We start from the raw sequence: 18,004 nt of genomic DNA on the forward strand, positions 1-18,004 counted from the left end.
CGCACATGCACACGGATACATACACAGACACGCTTCGATCTCAGTTGAATAGAAAAAATAAAAACAATAAAACAACTGGCACATACAGGTTGACACTGCAATGAAAACAGCATCTTACCTTTAATCAGACAGATTGTGAAGAAGAGAAGGGTCTTAATCATCTTCACTGATGATAAAACTCTCGCTCCTGTGAATCTGTACATTCTTCAGCAGTCAGAGACGCAGTGAGGTGTGTGTGTGTATATATATATATATATATATATATATATATATATATATATATATATAAACAAACAGCTCCACCTCTTCCTTTTCCTCTTTGCTAAACTCTTCTGGCTCACAGTGATGAAATACAGTCCTGCTGTCACTGACTCACAGTGGAGTTAAACCAAAGAGACTGACCACGACTATCTTCCCATCTGTTAACTCCAGTGCAGGTCTGAAAGCTTCTGCCACACAAATTACAGAAAAAAAGTATTATAATATATATATATATATATATATATATATATATATATATATATATATATATATATATATATATATATATATATATATGTATATATATATATATATAAGAGTAGAAAAACACATGGGTGTTTGCATGCAAATGTGGCTTAATTTCCGTCTTTGTATTGATTTCATCAGTCATGATGCTGTTTACTGACTGCTACTCAATAAATACTCGAGTCAAACCAAGTAAAGGTTTAAACTGCATTTTTAATGCTTGAACAGCAGAGGGCAGAATACTAAGAAGTGTGGTACACAAAGTGAATGATTAGCGCTAGTGATGGGAAGATGAAGCCTCATGAAGCTTTAAGCTTTTCAGCCAAGTGGTTCACAAAAGGGTTAATTTCTGGAAACTTAATTTGCTCACAATACCACCTGGTGGCCAGCAAAAGCAGAGTGTAAAACAAGCAGATATATTACAGACAGAGGTGGAAAGTCCAGGGGTCAGAAAATAAAATCCTGCCATATTTTTGTTCCACCCATGAACTCAGCAGCTGATTTCACCAGAGGAGGAACCAAGTCATTCCTTTCAAGACACAAACGAGTCTCAAGTTAAATCCCAAGTCCTAAAAGAGTTAAAGTTAGTGAGATAATTAAGTGACTAATTAAATGATGATTGTGCATTAATGATTAACACCTGCTGATATTAAGAATTACAGAGGATCAGATGATTTATTGTTTAAAATGATGCCACCATCATGGAGATCAGTGTTTGCTTTAGTTGGGCTCTTGACCCTTTTAGTAATTTGCTTTTAAACACTTGTGGTTGTGTTACATAGTAAACATTAAAACATTGCTGAATTAAAAGCTTGAAATAGCAAATTAAACTGCCCTTTTATCATGTAAAACATTTAAGTGACCTTCATGAGGGTGTTTCTCTTTGGTTTGTTACATGATGTTCAAATATTATTTTAATGCTTAAATATAGGGGGAAAAATTGTACAGGCTCGGGATTTTAGACATGAGCACTTATCATATGATCCTCAGCAGTGGTTACAATAATTATTCATGCTACAGTGCATGATGGGAGTTTTTTTTACTATGGTGTTACCCAGCATGCACTTCAGCTTGAAGTGTTTTGTTGGTTGTCAACATTGTTGAGATTCATTTGCTGGGTCATGATGTCTGTGCGTCTTATTAGAACAAGGTTTAAAAATGTATATGCATTACGTCCATTATATTTCAAATTTATTATCAATATTAAATCAACAGTTCATTTGCATGGGGCAGTTCCACAATGTAGGGTATTTAAAAACTTTTTTTTTAAATAAACAGGCTGATGCCTAATAATTACTTTATGTCAAAAGCAGCTAGTAAGAGTTTTCCGTACTGCACTGATTGCACTGTTTTATAACAGCACATGCACTTTAACAGAGAAATATCTAACACAAGAAGCAAACACTGATCTCCATGATGGTGGCATCATTTTAACCAATAAAACATCAGCATCTGATCCTCTGTAGTGCTGTTCATCACTAATGCACAATCATAATTTAATTAGTCTCTTAATTATCTCATTGACTTTAACTATTTGATGACTTGGGATTTAAGTTGAGACTAGTTTGTGACTTGGAAGGAATGACTTTGTTCCTCCTCTGGTGAAATCAGCTGCTGAATTCATGGGTGGAACAAAAATATGGCAGGTCTTTTACTTTCTGACCCCTGAACTTTACACCTCTGTCTATAATATATCTGCTTGTTTTACACTTGTTGGCCACCAGGTGGTATTGTGAGCAAATTAAGTTTCCAGAAATTAACCCTTTTGTGAACCAGTTGGCTGAAAAGCTTAAAGCTTCATGAGGCTTCATCTTCCCATCACTAATTAGCAGTCTAGTCAAACAACTGACCAGCTGAAGGTGATTGATTATGTGGGTTAGTGTCCCTGTAGGATTATCACTCTGATAAATGAAAAACCAAAAACTGTATATAACAAACACACACACACTAGGCTCTTAAACACACTGCTTTATTTCATATGGTCCTTCTATGCCTATGAGGCATCTCTGAACAAACGCAGTGCAGTTAGAACGAATAAATAAACAGTTGCAGTAAGTACATTCATAATGAAAATACATATGTTATGGTTCCTTTTTCTTCCTTCATTTTTACGCATCAGTCGTTTGCAGATGCTTTTGGGTGCAAGGGTGTGTAAAACAAATGTCCAGTCGAGTTGTTTTCTTCTACATTTCCAGCAGATGCTCTGCTCCTGTGTTTAATTTGTTTATCTACAGTTTCAGTTATCTGTGATTTCTTGGTAGTGTGATAAAATGACTAACAATGGTAACCTGAACAGAGAAGATCATGTGTAAACAAATGCTACTAGGTTTTCATCATTTATGAATTTCTTTCACATTTATGAGTGTAGAGAAGGGCAGTTCACTGTGGATATGTTAACACTAATCACAAACAAACACAAAGTCATGTAATACTTCTTATTTCGAGATAAAATATAAGAGAAAAAAGTACTTTTGCTACCTTTATTTACAATAAATGGTATTTGATTTGTTGTACAGTATTTATTTATAATTTTGTATCTAATTAAATGCTTTTTTAAGTGTCACTGAAGTGTATGTTAGGAGTCACTGTACACATTAAAAGTTCACTACACTCGTGACCAGATTCCCAATAAATGTTCTTCATCAGCCTTGACAGTTCAATGAAGAGCATCAGTGGAATCTTCACAATTCACAAGCATTAGCTGAAAACATTCTTTACAATGTTCTCAACACTAAGAAAAACACAGCTCTTTTAAGAACAGTTAATAGAAAGGTTCTTTGGGGAACCAAAAAGGGTTCTTCTTTGGCATCACTGCAGCAAAAAAAAAAAAAAAAACACCCCTCTGAACCCTTTATTTTTAAGAGTTGAATTAGTTGAGTGACATGCGGGGACTGACCGTGGTGTAATTACAGTAAAAATCCTCTTTATTGGAGGTTACTTTAGCATCGCTGAGAGACTCGTCATGCTTCTGGAAATGGACTGAAGCATACAGAAGCCCATCAGAAGGGTTTGTGGGTAACTGTAATTTAGAATAGAGTGTGTTGTGTGTATCAGACGAGTCTGTGGGACGCGTGGCAGTGGAATATAACACAGTTTCCTCAGTTCCCACGACTACGCACTGTCTGACGTCTCTGATATTCTCATAGTCACATGCAGCATGAAATGCCTGAAAATAGATGAGAGAAATAAACTAGATTGATTAGGAGGGTTGTGTGATTAATTTAGATATATAAGCTGCATGTTGCAGAGTGAAGCATGGCATTGTGTTCATTTACACATGAGCATTTACAATAATAATAAAAACAATATTTAGAAACGTTTATATTTGTATTTAATAATAATAATAATCACAGTTTATTATTTTTTTATTTATTATTATTTTATGTATATTTATAGTAACGCAATTTTGACCAAATTGTGCAGCTCTACAAACAAGCATGGAAAACAATGTTCTCAGGAGTTGAAGTATTAAGTTTTTGTTTTACATCACACATTTACTAGTATTTTTTTTTATTTTATTTATTTATTTTTTTTGGCATTTCTCAGGTTCTGGAATTCATTAGATTGGTTCTAGTCCTGCATCATCTGCAAATGAAATTCAACAAAATGTTCAATAAACAAGAAACTAAAGCCCCCTCACCTCTCCACCGCTCACCTCTGTCCTGTCTGGGGAAGGGTGCTGATCTGTGGATTATAACCAGAGTACAAATGCTCACAACAAAACTTACTTAATACTTTTAATATTCAAAAATATATCTGTATAGTCATTTTGGGCCTGTGTGTGCAGTATTACAGTGTCTTCAGGTATAAGGTTGGAAAATTGTCAAATAATTGGTTACAGATAACAATGCAGGCCCATTTTCCAATGAATCAGATGAGAACTGGCTAAACTGCTTCAATTTCAATTTATGTGTGATTTTTATCATCACCTTGTGTCTTGATGTATCCTAATTTGTAAAGAAACAGGACAGACGCTCCCATCAGCAGCAGAGTCACAAAGATGCAAGAGGTGATGATTCTGTCAGAAGCCCCTGGAGAACAGGTGCCAGTAATACCAGTAAAGTAAAAAAAAAAACACAGTATGTGCATTAAACCACATTTTACATATTAAACACAGCACCCATATCTTAACATGTAGTGTTTTAGTTTTGATATTATGTGATATCATTTGCATCTGTGAATTTCCTAAAATCTATTTGTGGCTGCTCAGTTCTTTCACTTCTGCTTTCATAACCTGAGGAAATCCCAAAGCTAATTAATCTCTAAATCTACCACGTCAAGACAATCACAGATACTAATCACCTTTAAATAGAAACAATGTAGTTCAGGTAAAGGTAAAACATACTTTTGTTGACTTCTAGACAGACTTTAGTGATGACGTGATCTCCACACCAGTATATCCCAGAATCCTCTTCTCTCAGATCAGTGATGTTCACAGTAAAGACTCCAGCAGATGATTCATCACTGAAAGAGAATCGATCATCTCTGATTGTCTCCAATGAAACTCCATCCTTCACACACATGGAGGCTTCATGTGCTTTGCAGAAGCTTTTCTGATCTTCATCCTGATGTTTGCACTGGATTGACACGTCGTCTCCTTCATACTTAGTCAAGTTCAGCTCTGGAAATGATTACAAACACAAGAAGATCAATTCACAGCCGGAGTTGGACATATTCAGATGAAGAGACCTTCCTCACCCTCGTTCATGATGACCATCAGATGAGTGTGAAGATAATTGAGCTCTGTTTCTAATGTCACTGCACACCAGTATTTCCCAGCATCCTCTGCTGTCAGTGCAGTGATGGTCCCAGTGAAGACACTTGCAGTGACGTCATCTTTCAGAGTCAATCTGTCAGTCTTGGTCTCTTTCTCTTCTCTCACAGTCTCACTGAGAGGATTTCTGTCTCTAGTGGAGCACTTGCCCTTACAGAGAGACTTTGGCTTTGATTTATAGATTGAATCATAAGGACAGATGATCTCAGCAGATTCTCCTTCACGTCTCACTACTGGAGGCACTAAAAACAAACATAACACAATCATTGAACACTAATTATTCTGAATATGTTGCATTAACCATTGGCATGCACAGTGTCTACACTCTATTGCTAGTTGGCACAGAATTGTGACTGTAGTAAGTGCACAGCGAAGAAATAGAAAACAAAACAGCATTGTTATAACCCAAAAGGAAAACACAGATAATCGCTGTATAAAAACAATACTACATATAACACTGATGAGAAGGAAAAACTGAACAGGTCTGAGGACTAATAAACAACTACTGAAACTATAGAAAACCAGCAGGCAACACAGGGAATATAAAACAAAAACAGACTACATGTGACATTACACCCATATCCCAGAAGGCACGTCTCCTTGCTCCTTAGAAGAGTCTAACTGAGAAGGGAGTGAGGGGCTCTGGAGGTGGGCATGGAGCAGGCGAAGGACAGGAACCAAGAGAAGGATATGGTGGAAGAAATCAGGGTGGCATGACAGAGGAAAGACCCAAGGAAGAGCCTGGAGCAGGAGGAGCCAGATGCGGACCAAGAGTCCAGCTAGGAAGGAGGCCCACGGTGGAGTTGAGGGAGGGAGAAGGCAAGGAGGAGATTTGGATGATGACACCAAGGGGACAACTGACGGAGAAGTGAAAACTAAGGTGATACCGGAGACTGGAGGCTTGGTATGCCGGAACAAAGTTAGTGCGACTGAGGACCAAGGTGGGAGGAAGAGCCCTATAGGTCTTGAGAAACAAGATGAAACCAGAGCAAAAAACTGTGGTGGAGGCAGGTTGACGATTCACAGAGTCTGAGTCAGAGGGACAAGGAAGCACGTCAGAGACCAAGGATTGACGGACCCTGGTGGAGCAGAGAGAGCATGGAGGAGCTGAAGGGTTTGAAGGTGGATTCCTGTGACCTGGGAATGGCAGACAAATTAGACTCAGGGCTGAGCAGAACCAGTGGAAATGCACGAAATACATGGCTGGGAGGAACCAGTGGAGATGGGAGAAACAGGGAAAACTCATCCATTGCATCCAATAAATAAACAACCAAACCCTATCAGAAGCGGGCGTATGGGCAGGGCTTTATTCTGTACCCTCAATCTCTCCAGGGAGTCCTATGGCATCCCATGATAGGCTCAGTCACATCATCTTGTGCAGGATCATGCTCTCAGTCTGCAGTGGGCATTGCAAATGTTTTTATGCAGGGGGGTGATGGCAGGCTGGGCCGTGGATCAAGAGTGGGGCTGGTGATATTCTCCAGCACTCACTCCACATAAGCAGTGAAGATCCCTTGAGGACCTTCCCTTGACAGCTTAACCTTTGACAAGGTGATCAGTCCAACAAAATTAGAAAATCCATAGGCAGCTGCCCAGGTAGCAAGTCAGGTATGATCACTCTTGAGGGAGTGGTCATCTTGCTATAGACCAGGAAAGTAAATAGTGTAAAGGGGCAGTGGGTGCTGCAACAAAATAATCTTATCTTTCACAGAACATTGGCTGTAGTAAGTGCACGTTGAAGGAGTATATATATATATATATATATATATATATATATATATATATATATATATATATATATATACACACAATCACAAATAACACTGATGAGACCTAACAATGAACAGGTCTTAAATACATAGAGAGCAAAAAAAAAAAAATGGAACAAGAGTGGGGACTGATTAACAACCAAAGAAACTGAGAAAACAGACAGGAAACACAGGGGGAACAAAACCAATGCATACTGCACATGACACTAGTCACTGTTTTCATGTGGGCATTTATATTTATATAAATATAAATATAAAATATAAATATAAATAAACACAGTATATTTCCATGTGTTCTAAAACAAAAAAGTGAAATCCAAAATAAATATATATTGTTAATTCGGGGTAATTGGGACATTTTTCCCAGTCATCTCAGTGGCTAAAAGTGGCCAAATGTATCTAAATTTACCCTATTCCTACATAAGTTTGACATATATAAAGCATGCATTATCTGGTCACTTCATTATTTACTGCAGTGGAATCATCTGAATGGACTCACTGATGAGGTTGAGCTGAATTTGAGTGTTCAGGGAGATGAAAGTCAGATCTGTGTCTCTGGTTTCTGCTCCACACCAGTAAACTCCAGCATCTCTCACACTCACATTACTGATGCTCACTGTAACAACTCTCTCTTCATTTCTCTCTGATGAACCACTCATTTCTGTCACTTTAGATGAGCTGATGTTCTGGCAGATGTGATTATCATCCTCTTTACAGAAATGAACTTTATGTTCCTCTGGGATCTGACAGGTGATGATGACTTCTCCACCGAGATACACAGATTCTGTCACTCTCTTTGGGTATTTTGCATCTACAAACCAAGACAACTTTATCTATAGAAACCGAGCAAATAATTCACATATACAATATAAAGTATTCTCTGTTCCTCACCGTGTTTGACGCTCAGCTGTATCTCAGCGAATCTCTCAGTATAGTCAGATACTTTCACTCCACACCTGTATGTTCCTGCATCTGCAGCTTTCAGCTCTCTAAAAAACACCATCAAGACTCCTGCTCTGGTGTCGTCATATAAAGAAACATCTCCATTCTCCATCCATTCATCCTGAACTCCTGGACTCTTCCTCTCTGAACATCCGTCTGATTCTTTACAGATGTATTTTGGTTTGGTTTTGTATTGAGGATGTTCACACTTGATCATCAGCCGACCTCCTGAGTAGCCACTCACACTAGACACGCCCACTTTAGCTGTCAAAGTAGATGTTTAAATCATTTAGAATACACCTTATTAACTCAACTCATGCTAAACATGGACAAAGTTTCAAAAATTAAGTTGTACGTTTGAAGTAGTATTTCTGTTCCAAAAATACTCCTTCCAGTTTGTCACAAGTTTTGGAAAGTTTTTTTTTTTCAATTGGCTCTGTGTGACGTTAGATGGAGCGGAATTTCCTTATATGGGTCCTAAGGGCACGTCTGCCGGAAGAGCGCGCGCTCCCGTATAGCACAGCACTGAGAGCACAACGGACGTTCACTGATCAGAGCGAGAGCTTCGCGAAATGTCACAAAAGGAGTGTGTTTTTGGTTGCCAGGGCAAGACAACCCTGCACAGATTACTAAAGAAAAAGCAGCATTAAGGGACCAGTGGATGGAGTTTATTTTTACAGAGCATCAACGGAGTTGTGCAAGTGTTTTTGTTTGTTCCCTGCATTTCGAAGATGCTTGTTTTACAAGCAAGGCCCAGTTTGACGACGGATTTGCGTATTGTTTATTTCTTAAGGATGATGCAATCCCAACGAAAAAGGGTCACAATTGTGTGTTGGAACCGCAGGCGGTGAGTAAAACTGCTTAAAATATCTCTGCCTCCTTGTTAGTGTGTCTGCCTCCCATGCCGGAGACCCGGGTTCGAGCCCCGCTCGGAGCGAGTCGTTGCTGCTGCTGCTCTCGTTCAGTTTCAGCCTCGGGATCTGATTCTGGATCATAAATAAACGGCTGAATCTGACTGTTAGCCATGGTTTGTTAGATTATGTTTTTTTCCTCAAGGTAATGTCACAGCCTCCAAACGCTCTGAACGCAAAAGCCTACTGGCGCTCGTGATTCTTTAGCTCCGCCCACACGTCACACCTCCAGTCGGTCGTGTTTTTCCGGGAAAAATCGGTACAGGCTATCTTTCTCTTATGAATATAATAAAACTAAAGACTTTTTGGAGTTATGAAGGATGCATTACTACTCTATAGGTACTCAAGATTTACAGTATATTGAGTGAAAACGAGCATTTCACCCCCCCCTTTAACCATTTAATCAATAGTCGAGTACAGAATGCATGTGCACACAAAGTACAAGTGAAATGAGTGAAGTGACATTCAGCCAAGTATGGTCACCCATACTCAGAATTTGTGCTCTGCATTTAACCCATCCAAAATGCATGCATGCACACACGCACGCACGCACGCCCGGAGCAGTGGGCAGCCATTTATGCTGCAGCACCCGGGGAGCAGTTGGGGGTTTGATGACTTGCTCAAGGGCACCTAAGTCGTGGTATTGAAGGTGGAGAGAGAGCTGTTCATGCACTACCCCCACCCACAATTCCGTCTGGCCCCGAGACTAGAACTCACAACCCTTTGATTGGGAGTCCAACCCTCTAACCATTAGGCCATGACTTCTCACGAATAAAACGTTTCAAATTTGCTCATTGTGCCGTAAATTATTTAATTAATCATTCCTGAACACCTAATTCACAAAACTGCTTTTGCAAAAAAGTCATGAAAAGGGAACAGTTATTCAAATTTGCATTAGACTTTAAATTAAAATGTAGCAATTGGAAAAATACTGTACGCAAATAAGTTATGTTTATATAGGTCTGCTTTTTTGAGAACATAGCAAACAATGCATACATTGCATAATGATGGTGAGTGCATGTTGGCACTTAATTTCAAATAAAAAGGCCTTTCTCATTCCAGAGCATCTCAAATGTTGTTCTACACTGTAAAAAATTGTCCCGTTAAATAACAGTAATTTACTGGCAGCAGGGGTTCCAGTAAAGTACTGTTAATTTACAGCTTTCAACCATTCATTTACCACTCTTATTTTTTTTACAGTATTTTACCGTAAATTCTACCATGGAAATTAACTCCACTCCCACTGCTTCAAACACTTTGAGTTGAAAAGCTAGCATTCCTACGATGTTGGTACTATTAACTTATTTCGTTTGAGTCCACTGAGAAGGAATATTTCTTAATATAAAACTGCAAACACTTAATGTGTAAATAGTAAAGGAACTAAATGCATGACTTTTACTCAAATCAATGTCGCTCACACGTATGTGCTGAAATACTTAACACAGAGATCACCACTGTATCAGGAGAATCCAAATTTACTGTCTTTATATAAAGCAGCAGAAAATCTAAATTTGTGGCTCATCATTGACTGAAGCACAGGCTCTACTCTCCAGCACAATGGTGAACAACAAAACTACATTAACAGATCTCTCTTGTGCAAACACACATTAATACACGTGAGTTCAGTATTTACTATCATTATCAGTGTATGATTTTGCATATTTTTTTTTTTTGTATGGATGTTCACAATATTTTATTTAAATTAACTTTTTTTTCATTTGGTAAATCTGACATTTACATTTTACAGTATATTACTGTTTTTCCTTGACTTAATGGCAACAAACTGTAGAAAAACACTTTTTTTTGCTGGCAACCATTAATTTACAGCAACAAACTGTAGAAAAATAACTGTTTTTCTACAGTTTGTTTCCTGTAAATTAATTACAGTTTATTACTGTTAAATTATGATTCATGCTGATTTTACTTCATCTTAAATATTTAACCCTTTAAACACCACAACAAAATCCTCAGTTTTAAGTGAACACTTATAATGTGTACACACTACAGAGTGTTTGAGTAACACTGAATTAGTGAAGTTAATGAGATAATTCTGTGATTAATTGATGATTGAGCATGAGTGATGAACACCTGCTATTAACAAACAGAATCACTAAAGGAAAGAGAAACACAAGAACTACAAATGGCTTCAGCCACAGCCTTGAATTCATCAAATCTCTCAAGATCTGATTAAACAACTCCTAAAACAGCTTCACCAGATTCACATTACTAACCAGACTGACTTTATTTATTTTTTTACATGCTGTAACAATGCATCTTTTGAACTTGTTATAGCAAAAAAACAAGTCAATGGAAGAAATAAATCTGGTATTGTTGTTCATAGATTGACAAGAACAAGCACTCTATTACTTCTGATTCAATCCTGTGTCCCTTCTCTTACTGGATATGGATACTACAGCAAAATAAGAAACACTGCTGAGCCTTAAGTTATGAAAGACTGTTAAGAAAATTTAACTCCTTAAGAAAACCTGTGCTGATATTTAGACAGAAACATCAATAATCAGCATATGAATAACAACAATGAAGGGAAGTCGTGGCCTAATGGTTAGAGGGTTGGACTCCCAATCGAAGGGTTGTGGGTTCTAGTTTCGGGCCGGACGGAATTGTGGGTGGGGGGAGAGTGCATGTACAGTTCTCTCTCCACCTTCAATACCACGACTTAGGTGCCCTTGAGCAAGGCATCAAACCCCCAACTGCTCCCCGGGCGTCGCAGCATAAATGGCTGCCCACTTGTGTGTGTGCGTGCGTGTTTGTGTGTGTATGTATGTATTTCGGATGGGTTAAATGCAGAGCACAAATTCTGAGTATGGGTCATCATACTTGGCTGAATGTCACTTCACTTCACAATGGTGACAATCCATAAAATAAATAAACAGATAGGTTCTGAACTTCACAAAACATGCTATTAAAACTTAAGACAAATGCAAAATTATAAGCACATAAGAATTCAAGAAAATTAGTGAACAATTCAGGGGCATAATGTATTCATGCCAAAATGCATGCTGGGAGTCACGGATGAGTTTTATCCAGCATGCATTGTATCATGGACCTTTTGATTGTCACCATTGTTGAGATTCATATGCTGATTGTTGGATGTGTCTCTTTGAGTGTTGTGGACACCGCTGCCCAAAATATTTAAAACTCAAACTGTCGTTAAATCCACATGCTCTGGTTATCAGGTTACTGTTCAAATAATATAAAATTGAAGAAACAAAAAATGAATTAATATTTCATTACTATAGCAACACTTTAAGTCAGTCTAGTAGATCATGTCTGACAAAAACAGCCATGATCACTTGACTATCAATATTAATATTGATGTAACAGATGTACTATAAAGATACAAATACAGCAATGAAACACAATTAAAGTACAGAAGTCAAGGGTCAGGACCCCAACTAAAGCAAACACTGATCTCCACAATGGTGATGCTAAACAAAACACATTATCATCTAAATCTCTGTAATTCTCAAAAAGATCTTTTGATCTCTGATCTCTGATCTGATAGAAATAAAGTCAGTCTGGTTAGTAATGAGTGATGTTGGTGAAGCTGTTTGTTGATTGTTTAAATCTTCAGTTGATTTCATCTAAGGCTCTGGCTGAAGTCAGTTGTATTTCATGTGTTTGTCTTGTTATGTTTTTTTTTTTTTCTTCAGTGATTCTACTCCTTAACAGCAGCTGTTGATCAGTGTCTGAATTCACTCATCAGTTTTCATTGTCTCTGTCAGGTGGACTATATTAGTAAACTCATGTAGGGAATAGTGAATGAGGGTGTAGGGTGTAATTTGAAACACAGCCGCGGAGTGTCGACTTTGAAAGTTGTTAACCCCTTTACGTGCAAACATCGCCGACGGCCCCAGTTTATTATTGTTTCACTTTCACAGCATGTTAAACATCACTCTCTTACTTGATCAGGACAAACTGTGCATCAATTGAAAGTTTAAAGACTCTAGCTTCGATATTTGACCAATATTTTGATACAACATTGTTGCAGTGACAGATATTTAGTGATTTATGTCAGGAGTGCAAAATAATAAATCCGTATTATGCCCCATTTTGAATAGAAATTAATCACTCACTCATATTCAGTCAGGTCAGCAGCGGTTTATTTGTGTTCACATAGACTCACTGAACAGCGTCAATAAGGATTTATAGACCAAAGATGCATATCTGCGGAGATATATGGATATATTTACTGATGTTTACTTCATATTTCTTCAGACAGAATCGTCATTTCTATTCATTTTCCACTGATTTACGCGATCTGATGATAAATAGCCTCTGCCAGAGCCGTCTCTGTTTGTTTGCTTCCATGTGCTCGAGCTGTGACCCAGACAGACTCTGATTGGACCTTTGGGTTGCCAATCTGACAGTCCCAAAACCGGACAGCGTCAGATCGTGTCACATGGTTCGTGAACAGTTCCTGGTTCATATCTGCTCACAACAACACTGAAACATCTCTGTATACACGAAATATCCGAATAATAAACCCGCGATTACAATAGAAAAGCTTGGTATGAGATTTTCTTGAGATCTGGGGCATTTTATAAAATATACAAAAAAATGTACATGGGAAATGCTAACTTGTGCAGCGATGAAAAAGGCTACAAATAGCATATTTTTACAATAGTAAACGACCAAATTCCACCCCTGATCGCTAAAGGAAGTTATTATAAACACTCGATTGGGGTTTAAAGTGAGTTTTGTATAAAAGTGTACTAATAATTTCATAAATTGTCTGATGTAGCTTGATGCTAACGTTAGCTCCGATGCTACTAATAGCAGGTGCTTTTCTTCTTCATAATGCATTTTTGTCTCAATAATTCACGTCAATGTCGTAAGAAAATGTTTTGTTGTATTTTTATATTAAGACTTTTGATAAATAAGGGCTAAATGCAAAGAGAGACTGAAGTGAGATCGCTGCTTTGTTGCTTTGTAAAGCCTGAAAAACCACAATCAATGCTAATAAAGGTGGAATAAAAACAAAAGAATAATGATAAAAGAATAATGTGGATAATGTGTCGTACCTGGCGGAGGTGTGAAAGACTCGTTTGGTGAGAACAATACAATCATGAATGGGGAGTTTTGCAAAGCCAACACACATACAAAATACACAGAAGAGTTTACATGTGAGATCTTACAGAGATGACAAGGGCCATAAATCAATCTGATTTGCCTTCTCTAAAAAACACACATGACATGGCCTTAGAAAATATTTCATAAAATTCACAGTTTTACAGATTCGATTATGAAATTTCTAATGAAGTTTTGAAAGACTTGTGGCTTTAGCTACACTCTATTTCTAAACTCATATCTTACATCAACACATTTTTTAAATACATTTAAAAAATATGTTTTTAATATTTTTATTTTTGTTTTTATGTTTGAGCTTATATATCTCTATTATCATAACAGTCTGAGTGATTCTGATTCCTGAACAGTAAACTTTAAAGTGTCAGCTTTGTGAACATATGTTGAATATGTATCTAGTCAGAAAGAATCATGAGCAATAACCTTTTTATTTTGGGTATGTCATTTCTGTCTCCATTCCAAAAAAGGAGGTGCCTAGAAAGGGGTTAATTTACGATATATAGCTGCAGGCTACCTTCTCGAAAAATATGAATTTTACCCAGAATGCACTGTTTTAATGAAAAACAGTATGTTACTGTCGAAATTTAGCCATTTTTTACAGCGATTTTTAACAGTGTATGTTCATTCAGAAATACCAGAGGAAAGTCTGTCATCAACGCATTTGTGTATAATTGCCTCCCAGAACTGTTAAATGACTGTGTTCCCAAACAGCAGCATCCACCTCCGAAAGCAATGACAGCATTTATTGTTTCGTCTGCTCATTCTGAGGAGAAATTTATTATATATGAAAATTGTTATATTCAGTAGCTGCTACTTTGCTAAGTGATGTATAGTAGCAGTTTTTAAGGATGTGATGATTTTGTTCTCTTTGACTCGTTGGATAGAAACAGTGCTTGTTCACAAATGTTTTGTGCGATATTCCAATTTTGCACATAAGTAAAATTTACAACTTTAAATGGAAACCTGGTTACTGTGAATCTGCATAGAAATGTTTGATAGCTACATTGTGATTCATCTGAATGCACTCACTGATGAGGTTGAGTTGAATTTGAGTGTTCAGGGAGATGAAAGTCAGATCTGTGTCTCTGGTTTCTGCTCCACACCAGTAAACTCCAGCATCTCTCACACTCACATTACTGATGCTCACTGTAACAACTCTCTCTTCATTTCTCTCTGATGAACCACTCATTTCTGTCACTTTAGATGAGCTGATGTTCTGGCAGATGTGATTATCATCCTCTTTACAGAAATGAACTTTATGTTCCTCTGGGATCTGACAGGTGATGTGAACTTCGCCAATAAATGCAGTTTTAGTCACAACCAATGGATATTTTGCGTCTACAAACCAAGAAAGATGACATAAAACATAAAGATGAGAAAAATTACTTTATATATACAAGATTCAGTATCCTCTGTCCCTCACCGTGTTTGACGCTCAGCTGTATCTCAGTGAATCTCTCAGTATAGTCAGATACTTTCACTCCACACCGGTATGTTCCTGCATCTGCAGCTTTCAGCTCTCTAAAAAACACCATCAAGACTCCTGCTCTGGTGTCGTCATATAAAGAAACATCTCCATTCTCCATCCATTCATCCTGAACTCCTGGACTCTTCCTCTCTGAGCATCCGTCTGATTCTTTACAGATGTATTTTGGGTTGGTTTTGTATTGAGGATGTTGACACTTGATCATCAGACGACCTCCTGAGTAGCTGCTCACACTAGACACGCCCACTTTAGCTGTCAATCACACATATCACTTCTAATTACAATTAAATCTGACACAAACACAGACAGTAAAAATCTTGATTCGGTTTAGTTTTACTCACTAATAATACGTAGATGAACAGTAGTAATAATGTAGTAATTGTTCGAGTGTCTGTTGATCCAAACTCCACACAAATAAACTCCTCCATCATCTGGTGTCACAGCAGTGATTCTCACACTCAAGAGGTTTTGTCTGTTATCATAGATGCTCAATCTTTCTTTCTGATACCATTTCTCAGTAGTGGAGATCATTTCATCAATGATTTCATTTCTTGTTTTGAATATGATCTTTCTAAGAGACTTTTGCTCCTTTGAGTATTCACAGCTGAAAGCAGCAGTTTCTCCACTATTTACTCTCACTGTCTCTGATGCTCCACAACATGAATCTGTCAACATTCAAAGTTATATTTGTGATGTGAGAAAACTACACAAAAATATGAATCAAAGCATTAAAAAACTGATCTGATTGATAACTTGTTTTACTCACCAATAATATGTAGATGAACAGTATTAATAATGGAGTAACTGTATGAGTGTCTGTCGATCCAAACTCCACACAAATAAACTCCTCCATCATCTGGTCTCACACCAGTGATTCTCACAGTGAAGAGGTTTTTATGTTTCTCATCAGAAATACTGAATCTTTCTTTCTTCTTCCATCTGCTGTAAATCGTCTCAATGGAGTCTTTTCCTTCTTTGAATATGATCTCAGGATCATGTATATGATTGAATGAATATTCAAAGCTGAAGGTGGCAGATTTTCCAATATTCAGCATCACTCTCTTTGACACTTTACAACATGAATCTGTAATTTACAAAATAAGGAAACCAACGTGTTCTGTGTCATAAAACAACTGCTTATTTAATTTATGCATTTAGCAGTCACTTTTATTCAAAGCGACTTACAGTGCATTCAGACTATCATTTTTTACATATGTGTTCCCAGGGAATCGAGCCCCGAACCTTGCGCTTGATAATTTAATTCAGTTTTGTTCTATAATGTTGTAATCATTTTTTTTTTCTGCACACACACACATACACTACACGTACACGTGCACATGAATGCTCTTTTCAAACAGAAGCTTGTAACACACATGATAGCTGTCACAGCATATAATGACTACTAAACATTACAAATTATATATAATTTTATTTCAAATAAAGGGAAAATTAAAAGTGAGTTTAATCCAAGCAGCTCTAAAAGATCTTAGAATAGTTCTGCATCCTTCTGAAGGCACTCCGTCTGTGTTCACGGTGTTGCAGATGCCTGTCAAAGTTGATTTCATTAATATAGCAACAGTAAAACTGTCATGTTGTTATAATGAGAAAAAAAAACAACTTTTGTTATGTCGAGATAACAAGAAAATTAAGTCATTATAACGAGTAAATGACTTTCGTTATGTCGAGATGATGAGAAAATTAAGTCATTATAACGAGAAAACAAGAAGGAAAAAAAATTATAATTCATGGCCGCTTAGAACTTCTGTATGTATATAGATAGATAGATAGATAGATAGATAGATAGATAGATAGATAGATAGATAGATAGATAGATAGAGATATTGTTAGTAGTTTTATAGAGACTTAAAATGACTGACCTTCTTTCACATTTAAAATCATATCAATAGACCATTTGTCTTTAACTCTAATCATGTATCTTCCAGCATCTCGTTGGTTTAAATCTCTGATGTAGATCATGAGGTTTCCCTCATCGTTTTGAAACAGTGTGAATCGTCCTTCATTAATCCATTTGTAATGTTTCTTATAATTTATCATTGCTCTCCACTCAGATAATCTGGTCATATACTTAGAATTTGCACTGAACCAAAGTTCCTTCGAATCAACAAGAACACTTCCTCCAGAATATCCAGTGACATCAATGTATTTTTCAGCAGCTGTCAATCAGATTAATACTGTGATCAGAAAGCTGCTGAACAGAAAACAGCATCATTACTGCAGTGATGAAAGAGAAAAGCTCTGACCTGAGATCAGGTAGAAAGTGAAGAAGATGAGGAGGATCTTCATTGTGACTTGAGTTCAGTCTTCTTTCTGCTGAATGATCTCTGTGTGAATCTCTCTGTCTCTACATCTGTCTGCTTTAGTTACTTCCTCTTTATTCAGCTCTTTATCAGTAATGAGCAGCTTTACTGGCTCCTCCCTCCATCACCATTGACTGAATATCACATTAATCACACTGAAAGAGTGCCACCTACTGGAGGATACAGTG

The 18,004-nt window shown here is 37.3% G+C and overlaps 1 protein-coding gene across 1 annotated transcript; it reads right to left on the reverse strand.

Annotated features, from left to right (window-relative positions):
• Positions 1-3,376: 3,376 nt before the first annotated feature.
• LOC113112147 (uncharacterized) lies at positions 3,377-17,802 on the reverse strand. Its single transcript, XM_026277601.1, has 13 exons — positions 17,760-17,802; positions 17,376-17,672; positions 16,265-16,582; positions 15,840-16,163; positions 15,436-15,750; positions 15,042-15,350; positions 7,942-8,256; positions 7,550-7,861; positions 5,206-5,523; positions 4,853-5,128; positions 4,437-4,538; positions 4,148-4,191; positions 3,377-3,673 (listed from the first exon to the last, which is right to left on the reverse strand). The coding sequence occupies exons 1-13, from the start codon at positions 17,800-17,802 to the stop codon at positions 3,377-3,379; spliced, it is 3,270 nt and encodes a 1,089-aa protein (XP_026133386.1).
• Positions 17,803-18,004: the final 202 nt, after the last annotated feature.

The sequence above is a fragment of the Carassius auratus genome, chromosome 12, assembly GCF_003368295.1.
Source record: "Carassius auratus strain Wakin chromosome 12, ASM336829v1, whole genome shotgun sequence".
Lineage (NCBI taxonomy): Eukaryota > Metazoa > Chordata > Actinopteri > Cypriniformes > Cyprinidae > Carassius > Carassius auratus.

What these genes read in the sequence shown, in the direction of transcription:
- LOC113112147 (XM_026277601.1), bottom strand. Translation starts at nt 17,802, where the DNA reads ATGAAGATCCTCCTCATCTTCTTCACTTTCTACCTGATCTCAG. An exon ending in AATTCAGCTCAACCTCATCA is followed by an intron (nt 5,524 to 7,549) that starts GTGAGTCCATTC and finishes GTTTGTTTTTAG; the next exon opens with TGCCTCCAGTAGTGAGACGT. An exon ending in AGGATACATCAAGACACAAG is followed by an intron (nt 4,192 to 4,436) that starts GTGATGATAAAA and finishes TATAATCCACAG; the next exon opens with ATCAGCACCCTTCCCCAGAC.